At 38.6% G+C, this 16,674-nt stretch overlaps 1 protein-coding gene across 4 annotated transcripts in view; it reads right to left on the bottom strand.

The window, feature by feature from the left end:
- Nucleotides 1-16,674, bottom strand: part of LOC129247007 (serine/threonine-protein kinase GL21140) — a 132,920-nt gene that overhangs the window by 10,798 nt on the left and 105,448 nt on the right. For all 4 annotated transcript variants that reach the window (XM_054885826.1, XM_054885830.1, XM_054885829.1 and 1 more), the window contains exon 4: nt 1,149-1,706. In XM_054885826.1, coding sequence (XP_054741801.1) covers nt 1,149-1,706 — 558 coding nt within the window. The remainder of the gene's footprint in view (nt 1-1,148; nt 1,707-16,674) is intronic.

Here is a 16,674-nt window from a genome sequence, read left to right as displayed (position 1 = left end):
ATTGAGGGAGTATAAGTATTTCAAAGCATTTTTACTTAAATGTAGCAAATCCCAACTTTAAAGTTTTTTAAAAATAAAATTAATGAGAAAATGAAAAACGGAGTACGCATTTTTAAACGGGGATCAGATTGGAGGTACTTTTACCCTATAGGTATTTTTTTGACAGATCACGCATGGCTACTGTCAAACTAAATAATTTTTTTCAGTATTCATTGACATTTCATCATGGAAAAACTAACTCGTTAACAACGTTTATAAGTCGTACAATTGTAATATATTACGAAAATCGACGCTATGTGAAAAGTGTTCAGCGCGCGGTCAGGCCAACTTTTGGCTTAATGGCTACATCAATAGGCAAAACTGCCATACTTGGAGTGAAAGGCAACCCGAAGCCATTCAAGAACAGCCATTACATCCAATTAAAAACAACAGTTCGGTATACAATATACAATATTTCTTCAAAGACGAGGCTGGCGCCTCGGTGTAACAGTGAACGGCGAACGCTTTCGCACCCTGATAAACGACTTTTAAAATTAAAGGTCATTAAAAGTGATCACCACAACATTTGGTTCCAACAAGACAGCGCTACTCTCCATACAGCCATACAGCCCGTAAAACAATGGATTTACTGCGTCGTCGTTTCGGTGAGCAATTTATCTCTCGTCTCGGAGCAGTGGATTGGCCACCAAGATCGTGTGATATCACATCTTAGGAGTTTTACTATATTTGTGGGATATGTAAAGCTTAAATGCTTTGTGGATAAACAAGCTTCGATTGAGGTATTGGAAGCCAACATTATTAAAATTATTTATGACATATCGACCGAAGTCTTCCAGCGGTCATTCAAAATTAGTGTTTGGCCGCATTACAATTCAGTTGCGGCCGAGATTTGAAAGAGATTTTCTTTGAAACATAAATGTCATAAATGGTTCACAAGAAAATAATTTATTTATGCATTTTTTCCCCAGTATTACATACAACACCAACCATAAAAAATAATTTTTGTAAATACAAAACTAACTGATTTACAAGTTTAATTTTCATTTAACAGATAAAGAAAAGCAAAGGAACATTCACACTAAGAAAAGCTCGAAGGAGTTACCGACTAATGAATAAAGAATATAAAAAAACGCATGCATTTAACTCACCTATAACGTTCATTTGAGACTGGAATGGTAATACCCGTATAGAATCGATCGCCATTGCGATAGAATTTTATTCGCCTCGCTTTGCGTGTTGGTGTTCGGCTGCTGGAAATGCGCTTCTTCACCTGTGCCAATGCATTGCTTGCTGTGGCGCCGGCTATTGTAGAGCTATTACCAGCATTTGTTGCATCAGTACCATTGCCATTTATTAATGCTTCAGTAGATGATGTCGCTGTTGTCGCTGGCGCCGCCGCTGCTGCTGCTGCTGTGGTCACTGATGTTGTGAGGCCTGTCGTCGAGCTTGTAGTAGATGCACCGCTCAGCGAACCATTTGATTTACAGTTTAGTTCGGCACCCAAACTAACACTGCCACTATTCAGTGAACTATTCAAATCCAAATCTTGCAGCTCTTTTTCGATTTCCGAATTCGAGCTGGCCGGACTGTTGCTGCGGCTCAGAGCAATGATACTGTTATTTAATTGAGCTTGTTGTGACTGTGACAAGGCTGGCGGTGATATGAGGGAGTTATTTAGGTGATTGTTCACCGTTTGAACTTCCATTCTGGAAATAAAAACAACAACAGGAAAAATAGCTAAATTAGTTATTTTTCGATTTTCCTTTGATGGAAAACACAGCACAATACTAGCTTTAATTACGGTTTATTACACGCACATACATATGTTTTCATTCTATAGGTATGTATCTGTGCGCATATAATTGCAAAAGTGGTGTAATTTTAGTTTTAAATTGCAAAGTAGATTTTGTAATTTCCACTGTGTTAATTGTAGACATGCCGTAAGTATGGGCATACGTGTTTGCTCATATTATTTCTGCTAGCTTCTTGAATTCTTTTAAAATAAGTATATGCTTGGTAGCGGAATATATGCACTTAAAATCGTGAAAAACACATTAGGTGGAAATTAATTTTAATAAGCTCGAGAAAATGGAATTTTAACCTTGAAACCTAGTCATACAAATGGAATGTACAAAATTAATGGAGAATTTTTCTGCTGCCTGAACATATTAAGATTAAGGTACGCTAATCTATGCAAATTTCATGCAGAGAACACACGCAATAACCGCTAATGTCGACTTAAGCAAACTACAAGGTGAAGTCCAAAATAAACGAGACTGAGCTATAATATAAACGACAGAAGCTTTGTTCTGATAACATCCAGTTGATTTATTCAAAATAGCCCCATCTGGCCTCGATACACAGTTTTGCGCGATCTAAAAGCTTTTCGAAAGAGTTTTTCAGGTCATTGACCAGAATTTCCTTCAGGATGTCGGTACAAGCCTTTTGGATGGCTGTACGGACACAAAACGTTTTCCTTTCATGGCCAAATGCAATTTTCCGAATAAGTAAAAGTCACAGGGAGCCACATCAGGCGAATACGGTGAGTGATTGATGGCTAAAACGCGATTTATAGTCAAAAAATCAGTCAAAAGAGTGGATCGATGAGTTGGTGCATTATGATGCAATAACCGCCAGCTTCCGCCTTCGCGGTATTCAGGGCGGATTCGACGAATGCGATAAAACAAACGCTTCAAAACAGCAAGATAGAAAATTGCATTGACGGTTTGACCCGTTGGTGCGAACTCCTTGTAGACAACCCCCTTGGAATCGTAAAAACAAGTGAGCATTGACTTGATTTTTGACTTCTCCAAACGCGATTTTTTGGGTGGTGGCTCGTCTGGGCCTTCCATTCGGCACTTTGAGGCTTAGTTTCAGGTCCATGTTAGAAACACCACGTTTTATCACCAGTTACAATGTTGTACAAGTAGTTCTCGTCTTTTCTCGCCTCTTTAATGAGCTCTTTCAAACGTTGAATTCTGAGAAATTTTTGGTCCTCAGTTATTTTTGGTCACAAATGATCAGTTAAAATGCGATAAATCGATGTTTTGGATATATTAAACTCCGATTCCATGAATTTCAACGATGATTTCGGTTCATTTTTGATAAATTTACGAAAAATTTCGATGGAGTTTACGGTGATTACTGATTTACTCCGATTCCATGAATTTCAACGATGATTTCGGTTCATTTTTGATAAATTTACGAAAAATTTCGATGGAGTTTTCGGTGGTTACTGATTTTGGGCGACCCGTATGTTCATTGTCATTTATGTCTTCACAACCATCTCTGAAACGTGTAAGCCACACATCTGCCACGAGATAGGCAATCATTGCCACAAACTTTTTTCATCACTTCAAATGTTTCGGTAAACGTTTTACCGATTTTAAAACAAATTTTGATATTAGGTCTTTGTTCGAAACTCACTTTTGTACCAATGACATAAGCATACTGACATATTAGACGCAATAACTTCGCTTCCCCTAAACCAAATGTTACCAAGCTTTGACTGAAAGTCAGCTAGGGATGTAACCTCCAACGCACTAACTCATTAACCCATTTTCGGCCGCTACAAGAATTCGACATAATTTTTCCATTTCCTTTTTAGTCAGTGCTTATAGGACCATAATCAAGAAAAATTAAAAAAAAAAAAATTCTGACCATCGGTGTTTTAGATATGGACTGGTCGAAAAATCGACTGCTGGCCAAAAACCGTCAAATATATTTAAAAAAAACACAACATTTATGAAAAAAATTTAGCATACGAAGTCAATTTATTTCATTTTATTTCAAATACAAATATTTTTTTGTTGTTTTATTGATAGAAAAGTCAGCTTATGTTACAAATTTTTATGATAATTATCAAAACATTTAGTATGTAAATGAATATTGCATTTTTTGCAAGTAAAAATAGTATGTTTGCGTGTACCCTTTCATTGATCCGAGGAAGGTTCGATGGACCTTCATCTCCATGTTCATTTTCATACTCGTCCTCGTCCTTGTCGTAATTCAATAATTCTGTTGTGACTTTGGAACGAAAATCAATTTGTGACAGTGGTTTTATCTTTTCAATTTTTGCCATCATACAATGAAGTTTCCATGCATTGACCATTGCGTTACCAAGAGCATTTGTCCATATTGGCCACCACCATTTTTTTCCTCTCATACATATTCTATAATTTGCCACCGCATTATCATGGAGATCCACACCACCCATGCCATGATTATACTCTTGAATAACTTTTGGCTGCGGGATAGTGATAGTTTGTTTTTTCTTCCGACAATATCTTTTAGTGCTAATAATTGGAGTGACTGTGGAGTTATTAGTTATAACATTGACTACAGCATTATCATTCCACCGAACAGTCAATATTTCTTGCTGATGATCAAGTAGTTGGTCAAAGTTTCCTCGTATTTCTTTTTTTAAATTTCTCAAAGGAGGATCGCCCATTCTATTTTCGCGTATAGTACCAGTTGCAAAAAATCGACGTTCGTTCAGAAGGCACATTAGATGGTATGAAGAGAAAAAATTATCAAAGAAAATGATGTGGCACTCAGGGTCAGATACGTTGGCAAGCAAGTCTAAGACTGTTTGTGCCCCTAGACCAATAGTTTTATCGTGAGGGGTTGCTGCTCCCCCGTACAATGAACTAGAAAATAAGTACCCACTTTCAGAGCATAACCACCATGTTTTAAACCCAAACCGGATTGGCTTTCCCTTGATAAACATTTTGCAGGAGTGGCGTCCAAAGTATGGAATCATCTGTTCGTCTATAGAGAGATTATGGCTAAAGACTCCAAACTGCATAAACTTTTTGTTGAGAGCGTCAGTAATAGGACGAACCTTCGCGAAATGGTCTGCTGCGTTTAAATTCGTGTTGTCAGCGAGATGGAAAAACTCTTAATTTTGGAGGTAAGGTACTAGTGCTGAACTAGAATTTTGGTATACAAGTAGTGATTTTCCCTGCAGGGGTAGTACCTTTCCTATACCACAAAGATACTCACTTCCATCTTTTTCAATAAGAAAAAAAAATTGCTAGATTTTGTTCTATCCTAATATACATGACAGTTCCTGGCCAGCGGTCGATTTCTCGACCACTAAAGTTTACGTCCATGAAACAGTAAAAATTATTGCAATATCGATATGTTACTTTTCTGATTCTCCTAATTTCATCTTTTCTCTTCGCAATAAATTAGTAACAATTATTTATTTTTTTGTTTTTCATTATTTTTTCATCTGCACAAAAAACACGTAAAAATAGTGATAATTTCATTCTTTTACAAAAATCTGCTCTGAACCTTTTTTTCTCAAAAAATTATGCTCTAGAAATTAACTAAATTCCAAATTTAAAACTTGTGAGAACTGATCAATAAATTTACATTTAGTTTCTGAGATATTGGAGTCCGAAGTTGGTGGTCGAAAAATCGACCAGCTGCCGAAAATGGGTTAAAAAGATGGCGCCACCAAAAATATATTTATTATGCAAGTCTTATTTATTTTGGACTTCATCTTGTATAGTCAACTTTTGTCCCAAAAGTTCCCGCACATATTTCAATCTTTAAATATTTTTGGTGTACGGTCCCGCATTCATCATGGACGCCGTGTCAAAACTTAACGACACTTGATTTAATAGAAGCTGAGTTATTGCGTCTAATGTGGTAATACTTTTGAACTAACGATCGAAAAATTATTTTCAAACAAAGAGGCAATATTAAACGTTTGCTTTGAACTCGGTAATAAAACGGCGTCCGCGAATCATTAAATAATGTCAAACCTTTAAAGGGTGACTGATTTTCTCGTAAGAGTACCTCTGCTTTTAGAATAGATTAATCGATTTAAAGATGGAGAGTTTTTTGAAAGACGATGGCTCGACAAAATCAACATCGAAATTATCAAGAAAAATATTTATAGAAAACTCGGTTATTTATATTTACGTATGCCCCTTCATTTATCTATGCAAAATAAGTGCCGAGCATCTGAAAAGTATCTGCTTAGTATTTGTAAAAGGGTCGCAAACGTTTATAAGTGTAGCAAAACCGCCGCTCTTATTACGTGCCTCGAGCAAGCCCTTATAAGACACAATCGTTGTACAGGGGGTACATAAATACAAATAATTAAAAACTTGCAAACACATGGAAATGCATGGAAAATGAAATGGAAAACCTCTTATTAGTACTTTATTTCTTATATGCATTTATACCTCGTAATAATAGAAATAACACAGCTACAATTAGTAATTTTATGCATAATTTATTTATTTTTCTACAACTTTGTTTTCCTTATAAAATTTTACTATTACAAATAAGAGAAAAAAAAGTTAATTAACATACTTGTGAACGTATGTATGTATGTAATACATAAGCTAAATAAATATACATATATACATATAAGGTTGGCCAAAAAGTCTTGCGGTATTTCCGCAAGCTTGTCTTTGCAAGCGCGTAGTTCTAGTTGTATTCGTCGCATCGGTTCACGCTAGAGCTTTTTGGAAAGCTCTTTTCACGTGCTAACACGTGTTTGATTAATTGTTGTTTGCTTTTAGTCGTTCGTGAGTTATAGCGTCGCAAACATGGAGGAAAATAAAGAGAAAATACGGCATATTTTACAGTACTACTACGATTAAGACAAAAATGCATCTGATGCTGCCAATAAAATTTGTGCAGTTTATGGACCCGATACAGTTTCCATTTCCACCGCACAACGATGGTTTCAACGTTTTCGCTGTGGTGCAGAGGTGATCGAAGATGCGCCACGGTCCGGAAGGCCTGTCGTCGAAAATTGCGATAAAATCACTGAATTGATCGAAAGAGACCGGCATAGTAGCAGCCGTAGCATCGGCCAAGAGCTGGGCATGAGTCATCAAACCGTTATAAACCATTTGAAGAAGCTGGGATTCAAAAAGAAGCTCGATGTATGGGTGCCACACGACTTGAAGCAAAAAAACATTTTTGCCCGTATGGATGCATGCGAATCGCTTCTGAATCGCAACAAAATCGACCCGTTTTTGAAGCGGATGGTGACTGGCGATGAAAAGTGGGTCACTTACGACAACGTGAAGCGCAAACGGTCGTGGTCGAAAAGCGGTGAAGCTGCCCAGACGGTGGCCAAGCCTGGATTGACGGCCAAGAAGGTTCTTCTGTGTGTTTGGTGGGATTGGCAGGGAATCATCCACTATGAGCTGCTCCCCTATGGCCAAACGCTCAATTCGGACCTGTACTGCCAACAACTGGACCGCTTCAATGCAGCACTCATGCAGAAGAAGCCATCTTTGATCAACAGAGGTCGAATTGTCTTCCATCAGGACAACGCCAGGCCACACACATCTTTGGTGACGCGCCAGAAGCTCCGGGAGCTCGGATGGGAGGTTCTTTTGCATCCACCGTATAGTCCGGATCTCGCACCAAGTGATTACCACCTATTTCTGTCCATGACGAACGAGCTTGGTAGTCGGAAGTTGTCCACAAGAGAGTCCTGTGAAAATTGGCTCTCCGAGTTTTTTGACAATAGGGAAGCGAGCTTCTATAAGAGGGGCATTATGAAGTTGGCATCTCGTTGGGAGCTCGTCATCGAACAAAACGGCGCATATTTGACTTAAATCGCATTATTATAACCAATTTTATGAACAATTGAAAATTCAATAAAAATACCGCAGGACTTTTTTGACAACCTTATATATAGTCAACGTCAAAAGAAAGTGTACACCACATATTGACAAGTTTGGACTATTTATGTATTTATTTTGTAATTTCAATAATTTTTTATAAAAAATATAGTTCATACTACATCAACTACCATATAAAGCAAGGTTTCAAGCTGTGTATAAAATTTGTAAAAATTCGACAAACTTTCATCAAAATTTCAAACTTTTCACTCAGAATTTTTGGAAACTTTTCAAGTATGCAATTCAATCTTTGGAGGTAAGTGCAAGTTTTAAGTAGATTAAAAATCACACTGATTTTTTATAATTTTTTTTTTTTTGGTCACGATCTTGTGCATTTTCTCCAGTTAACGCCTATAGTTTTTTATATGGAAGAAAACACCCAACATCGTCAGCAGAAAAAATTGTAAAAAATCAACGCAATTTTTGAAACTTACACTTGAAACGTACACTTTATTATACCAAAGTTCAATGATCTATAAAACTGCATACTCGAAATTTTTCCAGAAATTCTGATAAAAAGGTTTGTAGTTTTAATGGAAATTCGCCAAATTTTTTTTCCTAATTTTATACAAAGTTAGAAATTTTGTTTTATATGGTTTTATAAAAAAGTAATTGAAACTACAAAAAAATTAAATAAATACAGAAAACTGATCAATATGTGGGGTACACTTTCTTTTGAAGCTCACAGTATATATAAGTATTTTAAATGGTGTTTTGTGGTACGCGTTTTGATTTTTTCTCCGAAATGGAATGTCGGATTTGTTGTGGGAGAGAGACTTCGTCGCCAAGTACTGTCGTTCACTCCGGTGGACGAGCGTCTCGCAACAATCCGCATCAAAGCGCGATTTTTTAACATCTCGCTAATTTGCGCCCACGCCCCGACGGAAGAGTAGGACGATGCGACCAAAGATTCTTTCTATGAGCGCCTGGAACGTTCCTATGAGCGCTGCCCCAGCCACGACATAAAAATCGTGCTTGGCGACTTTAACGCCAGGGTGGGCAAGGAGGGAATTTTTGGTCCCACAGTCAGAAAATTCAGCCTGCACAACGAAACATCCGGTAACGGACAGAGGCTGATCGACTTTGCCGGGGCCCGAAGCATGGTAGTCTGCAGCACCAGATTCCAGCATAAGAAGATTCACCAAGCCACCTGGCTGTCTCCTGATCGAAAAACACGAAACCAGATCGATCATGTTGTGATAGATGGAAGACACGCTTCTAATGTATTAGATGTACGTACGATCCGAGGGCCCAACATTGACTCGGATCACTACCTTGTTGCAGCCAAACTGCGCACACGCCTCTGTGCAGCAAAAAAGCTGCAATCTCAACAGACAGCCAGAAGATTCGCCACTCGACTCTCACTCCTGCTCTCATGCTGCCGCAGAAAGAAAGGATGCCGCCTATAGAGCCACGCTGCGATCGGGCGCAACGCGAGCCATGTGGGATCGCTACAGAGAGCTGAAAAAGGAAGAGAGACGTATTATCCGAAAGAAGAAACGAGAGGCCGAAATACGTGAGTGCGAAGAGCTTGAGATGCTGGCCAACAGGAACAACGCCCGAAAATTCTACCAGAAAGTTCGGCGGCTTACAGAAGGTTTTAAGACCGGGGCGTTTTCCTGTAAGAACAAAGATGGCGAACTGGTGACTGACGTACAGAGCAATCTTAAATTATGGAGGAAACACTTCTCGAACCTGTTAAACGGTGACAGCTGCGCATGTTACCGAGAAAGTGAAGATCCCGATACTCCAATCGTTGACGACGGAATTGTCGTTCCGCTACCCGATCATGACGAGGTGAGAATAGCGATAACGCGTCTAAAGAACAACAAAACCGCGGGCGCCGACGGACTGCCGGGTGAGCTATTCAAACATGGCGGCGAGGAGCTGGTAAGGTGCATGCATCAGCTTCTATGCAAAATATGGTCGGATGAAAGCATGCCTGCCGATTGGAATTTAAGTGTGCTCTGCCCAATCTGGAAAGTCTACCATCGACCAAATATTCACAATACGCCAAATCTTGGAAAATACCCATGAAAGGAGAATCGACACACACCATCTTTTCGTCGAATTCAAAGCTGCATTCGACAGTACGGAAAGGAGTTACCTGTAAGCCGTGATGTCTGAATTTGGTATCCCCGCAAAACTAATACGGCTATGTAAGATGACGTTGCTCAACACCAGCAGCGCCGTCAGAATTGGGAAGGACCTCTCCGAGCCGTTTGATACCAAACGAGGTTTCAGACAGGGTGACTCGCTGTCGTGTGACTTCTTTAACCTGATGTTGGAGAGCATCGTACGAGCCGCAGAACTTAATCGCTCAGGCACAATTTTTTATAAGAGCGTACAATTGCTGGCGTATGCCGATGATATTGACATCATCGGCCTTAACAACCGCGCTGTTAGTTCTGCCTTCTCCAAACTGGATAAAGAGGCAAAGCGAATGGGTTTGGTGGTGAACGAGGACAAAACGAAATACCTCCTGTCTTCAAACAAATAGTCGGCGCACTCGCGTATCGGCACCCACGTCACTGTTGACAGTTATAATTTTGAGGTTGTAAAAGACTTCGTGTATTTAGGAACCAGCATTAACACCGATAACAATGTCAGCCTTGAAATCCAACGTAGAATCTCTCTTGCCAACAAGTGCTACTTTGGACTAAGTAGGCAATTGAGCAGTAAAGTCCTCTCTCGACGAACAAAATTAACACTCTACAAGACTCTCATCATGCCCGTCCTAACGTATGGCGCAGAAGCTTGGACGATGACAACATCCGATGAAGCGACGCTTGGAGTGTTCGAGAGAAAGATTCTGCGTAAGATTTTTGGACCTTTGCACGTTGGCAACAGCGAATATCGCAGACGATGGAACGATGAGCTGTATGGGCTTTACGACGACATAGACATAGCGCAGCGAATAAAGATCCAGCGGCTACGTTGGCTGGGTCATGTCGTCCGAATGGATACAAACGCTCCGGCTTTGAAAGTATTCGATGCGGTACCAGCTGGTGGTAGCAGAGGAAGAGGGCGGCCTCCTCTGCGTTGGAAAGATCAGGTGGAGAAGGACTTGGCTTCACCGCCGGTTAGCACGAGAAAGAAACGACTGGCGTGCTTTGTTAAACTCGGCCAAAATCGCGTAAGCGGTTATAGCGCAAATTAAGAAGAAGAAGAATGGAATGGCAAAAGTTGTATGCAAATGCCATGAATGATTACTGTTTAATGCGACTGATGATTACTTTTAGAAAATTGTGTGAATCGCACTCTTCTTTCAAATGCCATTGAGTTTACTCCAGCACCTTTCTTTTTTTTTTTAAATTATGTGTCAAAAATTTTAAAAACCTTTAGCCTGCGGCCATAAATTTGAACAATTTTGAGAAACCGTTTTGATTCAAAGGCTATAAAAGCGTTAAATTTTGAGAACACTAACTTCATTTTATCTTTTCGACAAATTGAGCTACTATCTACTTCGTAATGTTCGTATTAACAGAAAGTTGTTGGCTAGTGCATACACACAATAATAGGAAAGAGCAACTTTAAATTTGTTTAGAGACTTCAAATTAGGTGAGCGGAATCATAATACAAATTCTTTATTGCAAAAAAGTAAATAAGTTGTATAAGATTCGTTTCAATAATAATTATATACTAAATTAACACAAATCGCTTAGGTATTGCACAGTTACTTTGATGACCTAATTTTTTTTAAATTAGATTTTATGCAATTCTTTACAATCACTTTTTTAAATTGTTTACTCATTCTAAGTTCGAGTGAATATTGCTAAAGTAAAGATAAAGGGTTATTATTCAATTACACAGAATTATGAATTTAAATAAAACACGCAACTGGCTTCGTCATACAAAAAAATGTTAAAGAACTTTGTTTGAAGATTAACCTCACTTTTAAATTTCTGATGTAATGTAAACATCGTGAGAAATAATTCATCAAAAATATATTGGATAGGGGAATAAATTTCCACCCTCGTACAGGAGGTGTCGCTGTTGATACTAATTTTGTATTCGCAGATACAACAATGATTAGATGAAGACGCATGTCGAACCCTAGATGATATGTCTAAAGAGTTGGATGTTAACAGATCAACCGCCGGTAAACGTTTGCACGCGATGGGAATGGTCCAGGAAGCAGGTAACTGGGTGCCACATCAATTGAAGGAGTTGGATATCGAGAGATGTTTGGTGACGTGTGAGATGCTTCTTGAACGGGATAAAAGAAAATGTTTCCTGCATCACATGGTCGTGTATCTATAGTGTTGTTCAATAGATGCGCTTCAACTTTTTTCTGATAGGGAGGGCGAACAACGCATTATTTTTTATTTTTCGCTTGTCATTTGTAAACTTCATTAGTATACATTTTATCATGGAACGCTACACACTTGAGCAACGATTGCAAATCGTGCTAATTTTTTATGAAAATAATCGTTCTATTGCTGCTACTTTAAGAGCATTACGGCCATTTTACGGTCCATTTAATAAACCGTCCCGTTTTGGGGTTATGTGAAGTCATTGGTCTACAGTAACAAGCCGGCGACGATTTGTGAGCTCAGAGCCAATATTGAACGCGAAATTCCTGGAATTTCGGCCGATTTATGCAAAAGAGTAGTCGAAAATTGGGTTCAACGATTGGACTTCGTAAAACGTGCACGCGGTGATCATGCAAAAGAAATCGAATTTCATACTTAAATGTACAGGGTTGGCCATATTAAACTGACCCATTGAGTAACCCTATAACTTTTTACTGTCATTTGAAATCTAAGGTTTACGTCAACAAGCCAAAGACACTAGGCGCACTTAAGGCCAATATCCGACGGGAAATAGAAGCCATATCGGCCGAGACGCTGGCCAAAACTATGGAAAACGCCGAAAAACGGGCACATTACGCTATACGAGCTAAGGGCGACCACTTGCGCGATATCATATTCAAAAAGTGATGTAAACGCATCTCCTTGAACTAAATTAAATGTTTTTCACAATGAAACACAAAAAAATGTTTCTTTTTCCATATTTTTTTAATAATCACATGGGTCAGTTTAAGATGGCCAACCCTGTACATATCCAAATACGTGCTAAGGGCGACCACTTGCGCGATATCATATTCAAAAAGTGATGTAAACGAATCTCCTTGAACTAAATTAAATGTTTTTCACAATGAAACACAAAAAAATGTTTCTTTTTCCATATTTTTTTAATAATCACATGGGTCAGTTTAATATGGCCAACCCTGTATATGTTCAAACTCGATAATAAAAAAAAAAATTAGTTAAAAAAGTCAAACCGGTTGTGTTTTATTCAAAAAAGTTCAAAAGATGAAGCGCTCTTACTGAAAAACCCTATATTATGATAACCCTATGCGTCGAAAATGTTGGAGGTGAACCACGTCCACCGACAGCGAAAAAAAATATTCATGCTTTAAAGGTTATATTGTGCTTCTAGTGGGATCAGAAGGGTGTCATCTATTATGAACTCCTTAAACCATCTGAAACCATCACTGGCGATCGTAACCGACTGCAGCTAATGCGTTTGAATCGAGCTCTCAAAGAAAATCGGCCGGAATGGGACTGATTTTGCTGCATGACAACGCTAGGCTAAACGTTGCTAAATAGGCCCAGAAATACTTAGAGGGACTGAATTCGGAAATCTTGCCCCACCCCCCGTATTCCCCAGACATTGCACCTTTGGATTACCATCTGTTTCGATCAATTCAGTCAGCCCTTATTGAAGAGCGGTTCACTTCTTACGAGAGCATCGCAAACTGGCTAAATGAAAGGATCAAGTCGAAAGAAACGCCTGCTTATTAACGCCCTTCAACTAGGGACGAAAAAGGCAGTAATCATGAATCTATAGCGCTTGTCATTGACTGTAACATTCTGACCACCATCACCTAAGAAAAAATATCGGTCAATGTTTTCACCAGCCCGTAAAGCATACCAAACATTAAGTTTTTGTGGATGTAATCTCAGTAATGACTTCTGATATGCCGAAATCCGGCACCGAAACACGTTTTTCGAAATAAATTGTATAATTAAAATTAAGCCTTCTGGCGTAAGTATATTCATCGTGAAATAGTAAAAGATGCCGAGCGCAAATCAGCTGCCATCTGCAAAAACGGCTGTCCCCGGAAGCAAGTCGCCAAAGTCCAAAAATAAAAACCTAAACAAAAAACCCTATAGAAGCTGATCTTTATACATAGAAAAAAATATTTTTGTTTATGTGCAATGGTGTATGCGTTCAAAATCTAATGAGCGAAAAACGAATAATGGAGGCGAATTGCACCTGCAGACATACTGTCGGCTAGGCAGACAATTTGGCTACAAACAAAGAAGTAATAACGCTCGTTTTACTGTTGCACATACTTACACACATATATATATATATATATAAATATGTAATTACCTGTGTAGTATGCACTTTCACTTAATACTCTAAGTGCAACTAATGGATTTTTGACACATTAATTAAGAAAAGCATTTATAATTTGACTCTAATATGCACTCCGATGCCATGGGGTGCCTTATTATATGATACATATTCATTATAACGGTACGTATACATTTTGGCAAGCTTTGACTTATCACTTCCACATTTAAGTATATTAATTGAAAATTTCTCTTTTCTTTCACATGATACTTTATGGCGTCATAAAACTTACAACACACAACGCAGATATCAAAGGGGAGATTTCTTATTGAAATCGTATGAACAAAAATAAATGAAAAAAATTGAATTTAGTAAATAATTAATGTTTCAAAACGGAAAAAGAAATATTTCACTTCAAATAAATTCTTATTATAAAATTTTATAAAAGTTGAATTGACTTTTCTTCGTTAACAGTAGTCGATGTCGAAACGCCCTCATGATACTTCTGCTGCGATAAAATTTTTTTGAACAAATCGGCGTTTTCTTTCAATTAATCATAGAATTTTATTTAGCTTTGTTTTAAATTATATTTAGTTAACAAGGCAGACCTCAGCATTTTGGCATTTTGACTTGTAAGTGGGTGTTTGTCCATCGCCCAGATATTTATAAAACGCCAAAAAGACTTGCTAGACTAGTGCAGATGTTCCTGGTAGGGCAAAAGAATTTTCAATGAGAAGCCCGAATTCTGTAAAGCATGCGCCATTTTTCAAACAATATTTGAAACACCCAACCCAGCGTTCGCCAGATGGCTTTCCTTCTCTGCAGCATTGCGAAATTCTTTCTTCTTCGGTAGTCCAGAGGTGCTTATGGGAGTTAGGATTTGCTTAATGGGGGAATTTTCTACCAGGTACACTAGATATATGTACATGGTATACAGCGAAACCTCTCGCAATCGGACACTCAAGGTTACACAATTTTTGTACGCCTAAGAGAGAGAACATAATTGAACGACAAACTTATAAATACGTGCTGACATGTTTTACACCAACTTCTGTTAACAGAAGTTTCTATATAGAGTAGAATGGGGTAAGATAGGTATGGGGGCACAATAGGTAGGTGGGGTTTTCGTCGCACTGTTTTTGCAGAGATTACTCGTCTTATGTGAATTGAATACGTGGTGGGGAACAACGTTCGCGACTGTCATTTCGGCCGACACCATTGATTAGTTATCCTAGTTCTGGCGTCGTTTAGTTTTTTGTGAGCTTTTCTCCGACATAGCATTTTTTTATTCTACGGTGCAGTGCATTTAATGTATGTAAATATTTGTCAGGTGAGTTTTATTGTACGTAGAAAATAATGCTGAACACGAATAATGTGTTAGTTTTTTGATATTTTTGTTTTTAAAAAAAATATCGACACTAACATAAAACATGTGCTTGGGGCACTATAGGTCACCCGTCTGGGGGCATTATAGGTCACTACTTTTAATTGAATAAAATAAATTTTAATTGTTTTTGCAGCAGAATGGTGCGTAGTTATGTGCGAAAAACGCCGAAACAAAGTGAAGAGGACGTAAAAAACGCAATCGCGGCAGTCCGAGATGACGCTAGTGTTCGACCAGCTTCTAAACAATTTAAAATTCCGTTCGAAGCACTTCAAAAATTATACGATTCAATCCAGTACTGAAAAAACTTTGCTCATCATGGATAACCACGAATCTCACATGACAATTGCTGGATTAGACTTTTGTGAGAATAATAATATTGAAGTATTAACTCTACCTCCGCACACCAGCCATCGTTTGCAGCCTCTCGATAGAGGAGTATTTGGGCCGCTCAAAACTTATTTTGACCATTCCTGCAAGGCGTGGATGTTAAATCATTCCGGCATTCCTATTACCATCGACCGAATAGCTGAACTGGTAGCTGAACCCTTGTTGAAAGGTGCTTCCAGCATGAATATCATCGCTGGATTCAGATCAACTGGCATTTGGCCATTTAATCGCGACATTTTTTCGGAAGATGATTTCACGCCAGCATTCGTAACTGATCGTCCGTACGAGGACGAACCAGATCAAGAGGCTGGTCCATCGATTGCTCATCAAGAGACTGGTCCATCGAATGCCCATGAAGAGCCTATTTTATCGAATACCGATCAAGAGCCAGATCAATCGAATCTCGACCTATTAATTCCAATTGAGGACATTCGGCCGTTTCCTAAAGCTCCACTGCGCAAACCATGAAATCGAGGCCGGAAGCGACGTAAAGCTGCACTTCTCACAGATGCAGTGATACTAGAGTCATTACGCGCTGAGCAAGCAGCTGCAGCTCAGAAGAAATCGGACGCGAAAGCAAAAAAACAATTTGCCACCGAAAGAGAGGCTGCAAAGAGGCAGAAGCTCATACAAAAACGCCAAAAATTGACCAAAGAAGAGAAGAAAAATGAATTAAAGAAAAATTCCTAACTTTTATAACATGCGCAGTGTTCATACTCTATAAATAAAAGTTAAAACGTTAATTTCCAAGCCATGTACATTGTTCTTTTCCCCTCACATATAGTGACCTATCGTGCCCCCCGATTTTGAAAATATCGAAAAAAAGTACCTTTGTCTTATTGCATGCAGCTTCCAAAATATTTAGCCAAA

Source organism: Anastrepha obliqua, chromosome 5 (assembly GCF_027943255.1).
Source record: "Anastrepha obliqua isolate idAnaObli1 chromosome 5, idAnaObli1_1.0, whole genome shotgun sequence".
Lineage (NCBI taxonomy): Eukaryota > Metazoa > Arthropoda > Insecta > Diptera > Tephritidae > Anastrepha > Anastrepha obliqua.
Note: the sequence above shows the minus strand (reverse complement) of the source record. Positions and strands in the feature narration are given on the sequence as shown.